This window comes from Suncus etruscus, chromosome 7 (assembly GCF_024139225.1).
Source record: "Suncus etruscus isolate mSunEtr1 chromosome 7, mSunEtr1.pri.cur, whole genome shotgun sequence".
NCBI classification, from domain to species: Eukaryota; Metazoa; Chordata; class Mammalia; order Eulipotyphla; family Soricidae; genus Suncus; species Suncus etruscus.
The window spans coordinates 21,494,881-21,500,880 of NC_064854.1; the positions used below are offsets into that span (position 1 = coordinate 21,494,881).

Sequence of the window (6,000 nt, forward strand, 5' to 3'; positions counted from 1 at the left end):
TGGTCCCTAAACACAGAGGCAGGAGTATGCCCTGAGCACAGCCAGGTATGGGCCCCAAAACCAAAAAAAAAAAAAAAAAAAGTAGAAAAGAGATTGAGAAAAGGAGGATACAAGAGGAAAAGAAGGTGATAGCACAGGGGTAGGACGTTTGCTTTGCATTCTGCTGACCCAGGTTGGATCTCTGGCATCCCAGATGCTCCCCCCGAGCCTGCCACGGGTGATTTCTGAGCACAGAGCCTGTTGTCCGCAGTCATCCTTCTGTGCAGCAATCCTCAAGAGATTCACACCCAGGATTCAAGCGCAGTGAGGCCGCATGTGGTTTCCCAGGTTGGTCTTGCTGTCCCAGTGTAGTTTGGGTTCTCAGGGGAGTTTGGGTGGAGTGAGGGTCGATGCAGCAGAGTCCTTGTTCTAGCAGAGATAAACGGAGATGTACAGTTAGGGGGGAAAAGGAAGAATTCCATGGGGAAAAAAATCTCTTAGTGGAAGTTATGGGCGTTGAAGAACATCCAAGTGGGGCTAAAGTTTTTTCTATCGTACTGAGTACTCCTGAGTACTCAAAGACAGGCTCTGTACTTTCTCCCTGGCTCCTTCACAATGTCAAAGGATATGTGTGTGTGCATGTGTGTTTGTACTTTCTCCCTGGCTCCTTCATCATGCCAAAGGGGTGTGTGTGTGTGTGTGTGTGTGTGTTTGTGTGTGTGTGTGTGTGTGTGTGTTTAGGGTGAAGAGACAGCTGACCATGGTGCAGAACACTTTTTTTTTTTTTTTGCGCTTGCTGACGTTATCCTCTGTAGCCATGAGCTAAGCAATCTCCCTGAGCAGAGCAGAGAAAGATCTCTCCAAGGAGCGTCAGGGCAGTAGTCTTTCCCTGATCTCTCGAGTCCTGTCTTCTAACCAAGCAAAGCACAGATGACAGCTCTCTGTCTCGACTGTCTCCATCTGATTGGTGGGCGATTCTTCATCACTTGCAGCGGCTCCATTCCTGTTCATTGAAGCCACCCCATCAGCAGACCTCTTGGGGGCTTTCTTGACCGCTGTGGTGAAACTCAGAGCAGCCTTAATTCTAATCTGCTTTTGAGGGAAGTAGGGGAAAGAGTGTCGACGCCCCTAGATCGCCTAGATTTGGATTTGCCGGCGACAGGCGTCGTGGAGAAGGAGGCGAGAGCGAAGCTGCCGGGCAAACAGCAGCCAGAGAGACTCAGCGCGGATCGTTCTCAATTTCTCGAGAGTCGGAAATTGACAAAGCAGGACGCGTCGCCTAGGCAACCGCGAGATGTCGCGTAGGCAACCGCGAGGTCTCGCGGGACTAGAGTTGCGCCTGCGCACAACTGCTGCCAGCCCGCCGCTTCCGGCACTTGGATCCTGGTTCGGAAATTGACGATTTGGTTTCCTTTGGGGTCCGCACAGCGGCGTTTCTGGACGCGGGCGGTGCATGTAGGGCCCTGCGGTGCGAGCAGGAGTGAACGCCGGGGTGAGATGTCGGGGGCAGCCTGAGGATGGGGCTGGATTGGGACCCGGTGGGGCCGGTGCTTGCGATCGGGACTCTCTAGAGCCGAACTGAGACCCCAGTGGGGTCGGTGCCGGTCCTCTTAGTGGGATCTTGCTGGGGTCGGAGTCTGGGCCTTTGCATTGAAGGATCCTAAAACCCACCAGCCCTGCCCCTGTGTGCCAGTGCCTGCTACTGGAGACAAGACTCCAACTGAGTCTAAAACTATTTCAGCTGCCTAAAACATAGTACATGCGCACCCCAGAACAACTCAAAGTGAAGAGGGTATGCTCTGTGCAGCCCCCTAGGGTGAGCTAGAGCCTCCCCCATCTAGGGGTCCTCCCCTTGCAGTCCTCCTGGGTAGCCCCAGAATTCTCTTTATTAAGCTTCCAGGCACTGTTGCCCCTCCCCCCCCCGGTATTCCTGTGTCCCCTCTGTGTCCCCTCGGGTGCATTTTTCCTTACTTGGACCCCAATGTTGCCCCTTTTTGCAGTTTTCCAGGGACCAACCTGCACTTCCATCTGTGTTCAGAGCTTTTCCCTGACTCTATTTAGGGATCACTCCTGGTTGTGTTGGAGGGACCAAATGTATTCTGGCGATCAAACCCAGGATGGACACAAGCAAGGCCAATGCATTCCCGCTGAGCTGTCTCTCTGGTTTCTCATCTATGATGATTTTTAAGAGCCCTGCTGGGTCGTGTTGGAAGTGCAGCTGGGATTGAGAGTAAGAGTAGATGGCTGAAGACGACTCAGTAGAACCCAAATCTTTTCACTATTTTACACGAGGTTCTGTGAATGCTGAGAAGTGTTGGCCATGCAGAGGGGCACACTCATGGGGTCTCTGAGCCAATCCCGTTAGTGAGTGGGAGCAGATGCGCTTTCCACAGAGGGCAGAAAGGAGCTGGAATCATGGTGTGCCCAAAGAGAGAAGAGTGATCACCTGAAATCCAGTGTGAGCTCTAGAATAAGATTCCTAGCACCATCCCCCTTATGTTAGAGGTGAGAAAGCAGAGTAAGTGCTGCAGGCAGAGTGCACCCCAGCCTTGGCACTGTCCCCCACAGTGCTTTACAGACTGATTCTTTGAGGTGTACTTCAGTTCCAGCCCCCTTTCATCACCTTGCCAGCCACATGTGTTTCTTAGAGAATACACAGAAATATATCCCAGATCTGCAATAATTGGGGAGATGATCAACAGAATTGTGGGGGTTCAGGAAGGAGCAGAATCACAGTGACATATTCATTCCTCCTAGCATCCCATGTGGGTGGACATGGGACTTGGTACTCACTTGCCTTCCTGCAAAGCGTGGGGCTCACAGCTTTGTTGGACAAGACTTCCAAGCCTCCCACCGATCGCTTGGGCAAATGTGGGACCTGTCCTTCCCAAACCCAGAGCTCAGAACTCTGCCTACGGGGGTGTGGGGATATGTGGGATGGATGTGTGGAAGCCTAACAACCAGGGAAAACATGTTATTATATTTGGCAGAGGACATAGAGGCCCCAACAAGCAGAGGAGACAGACATCATCCAGTGGGCGAAAGGGACAGAATTGCCCTGCCTCTACCTCCCTTTGGTATCTGGATCTGGACCGAGCCCTCCAGAAATGTGGGGACGGAGTATCTGGGCTTGCTCCCTTTCTGGGTTCAACATTTGTGATCCCCATCTCTTTCCTCCTCAGCAGGCTCCTCAGCATGGCTGCAGCACCTCAGGCCCCTGCCCGGGGCTCCGTGCGAAAGTCCCGGCCGTTAACAGTGAAGACATCGCTGACTAACCCTTATGCCATGTCCTGGGCAGCCCTGGACCAGGAAGATACTCTCTATATCTTGCAGACCCTGGAGGACCGACTTAAGGGCCTGGGCCTGCTCAAGGTGGAGGACAAGAGGCGGAAGAGGAAGCAGGCAAGCTGTGAACCACAGGGCACTGACCGGCAGTCGTCGGGCTGGACACCACCCCACGTCCGGCAGCAACTGGCTATCGGCGTCAATGAGGTGACCCGCGCGCTGGAGCGGGCTGAGCTGCTGCTGGCACTGGTGTGCGGGTCCCCAAAACCCGAGCGCATCACCGCACATCTCATCCAGCTCAGTGTTAGCCGAGCCATCCCCGCTGCCCAGGTCCCCCGGCTCAGCCAGAGGCTGGCCGCAGCCATTGGCCTCAAGTGCGTCCTGGCCCTGGGCTTCCGGAGGTCCAGCCCTGACTTCACTGAGCAAGTGAAGGCCATTATTCCCAGGCTTCCCCCCTTAACGGTGCCCTGGCTTCCTGGTCCGCTGGAAGGCGCCCAGGAGAACGTGGACACAGCATCTGGGGAGAGTGTAGATAAAGATGGCAAGGCCGGGGTACAGGAGGACCCCTCAACACTGAAGAGGAAACTCCCGGAGAGCCCACAGGCCATATTGTTGCAGCCCCTCCAAATCAAGAAGGTCGTTCCCAACCCGAACAAGATCAGGAAGCCCCCCAAAAGCAAAAAGGCAGCTTTGAAGTGAGCTGGGGCCAGCCTGTCCTTTCCTGAAGCTATCCTGTGGCACTGCGCAGAAGGAAGTCCTGCAGCGAATGAAAGGAATGTCCAGAGTCTATCTTGTAGGACACCCTGCTTGATGATATAGTTGTGGCCTAGCCATGGGCACCGAGGTACATAAGCTACAGCCAAACCACTGTGTGCAGAAACAGCCCTTTACCGCCAAACTGGTTTCCTGGTCGGAGCTAAATTCGCTGCCAATCATTGCCCAGGCTGACAGACACCGTGTAATCATGGTGTGTTGTAATCATGAATGTTGGCAGCTTCCTGCACCTAACTGGGAAGACTGGGAATGGCTGCTGGGACCAGCTTCGCTGGGCAGGAGGGGAAGCAGCCTGCCAGCAGAGAGTCTGTTGGCTAGCTGTCTACATCTGTGGTGGGGTCAGACTCAATGGGTCTCACTCTCTTGCTGGTGGGGTTGGATAGAGGAGTGTCCGTGCCCACAGTCTTGACTAGAATGCATTCCTTCAAATAATGCATGTCCTGGGAAGCTTAATAAGGATAAAACGCTGTGGGGGAAAACTACGAGTGAGTTGAGAAAATGGAGCAGGGTAGGGATGGCGATTGTCCCTCATGCTGGAATCTGGGGTCTAAACCTGTGCTGCAGATTTTGTTCCAGTCTATGATCTGCTTTAGTTACATTTTAAAATGTGTTTAAAGGAATAGGAGTTCTAGAAGGGAATTCATAACAAGAACCGTGGGATTCCCTGCCCAGGTGGTCTGGCTAAGGACTAGGAAAACAGTAGCTTTTGTAGAACCTACTGGAAGAGTCTGCTGTCAGAAAGGTGGAACCCAATTCCCAGACAGCCTTGACTCCACACTGGGATAAAATCCTGCCTTTCTTTGTCCATTAAAGATGAGGATCTGCTTATGTTGGCTGGAAATGAGACTGAGCCGTCCTCGAGTAATGTGCTCCCCCTACTGGCAGCCCCACACGGTAGTAGAGTTGTGCTCCGCTGCTCTCCCAATGGCCAAAGGGTTCCTTTCTGTTGGTCCAGAGCGGCCACAGGCACTCAAATGTATGGTTGTGGTTAGGCTCCAATAAAACGTTTGTTTTGTTGATGCTGAAATTGAGCTGTGAGTAGTTTTATCACATGTCACAAAATGTTTTCTGTGGCTCCAAGACCACTGTCAGGCACACATGTAAAAAAAATCCAGGCACACACACATTCTTAGCTCATGGCCTGGATTTGGGTTTTGGGTTATTGGTTTTTTATTTCTGCCTGATAAGTGATTGTCTTCACTTGGCTGCTTCTAAAATAAGGAAAGGTCACTAGGTTTTCTGGAATCATTTTCTGAACTTTACTGGACTGAAGAGCCCAGTAGAAGCAAGAGATGTTTCTACTCTGTATGACTGGGGTTTTGGCCCCTGGGGGCTTCTGACTCCCCCAGGCCATGGGCAATATGAGCTGGGTGTGTGCATGGGGTTTCCATACTTTGTCAAAACAGTAGTTGGGCTGGAGCTATAGCACAGTGGGTAGGGTGTTTGCCTTGCATGTGGCCAACCCGGTTCAATCCCCAGCAACCCATGTGGTCCCCAAGTCTGCTAGGAGTGTTCTGAGCAGAGAGCCAGGGTAATCACTGAGCGCAACCAGGTGTGGCCCAGAAAAAAAACTCTCAGTAATAAAATCATAAATACTTATTTACAAATAGAGTATTTTCCATTAGCAGGACATTTTTCACCATAAAGTCAGCATAAAGAAAATGTGAAACTACATAATAAAAACATTCAAGTTCCCACCATCCCAATGGCTATTTGGTTCACTGGACATTCATCCCCTTGGCTGGGAGAGTTTTTACTTCTCATGTATCTTGGCTGTGGTAGAGAAGAAAGTGGAGTTGGGGGGCTCAGGGGAGGCAGAGTATGATCTTCCTAAGACCCCAAGTTTGCTTCTGTTTCATGTGAGTGGTGAGAAGGCAGTGGGGACTTGGAGGTAGAGTGCTGAAACCAGATGATTCAGTTTCCTTTTAAGCCCCCAAGCCCAGAGTATGAGGAAGGCAGGAC

At 52.0% G+C, this 6,000-nt stretch overlaps 1 protein-coding gene across 2 annotated transcripts in view; it reads left to right on the forward strand.

Moving 5' to 3' along the window:
- The window catches only part of LOC126014494 (ribonuclease P protein subunit p38-like), a 113,221-nt gene extending 109,170 nt beyond the window's left edge, over window positions 1-4,051 (forward strand). Inside the window, exons 1-2 of one of the 2 annotated variants that reach the window (XM_049777817.1) lie at window positions 1,382-1,471; window positions 3,165-4,051. In XM_049777817.1, the coding sequence (XP_049633774.1) occupies window positions 3,175-3,963 (789 nt within the window). In that variant the 5' untranslated portion in view covers window positions 1,382-1,471; window positions 3,165-3,174 and the 3' untranslated portion in view covers window positions 3,964-4,051. Of the gene's footprint in view, window positions 1-1,381; window positions 1,472-3,164 lie in introns of those variants that run through there. The other variant, XM_049777816.1, reaches the window with a different exon arrangement.
- The last annotated feature ends 1,949 nt before the right edge of the window (window positions 4,052-6,000 follow it).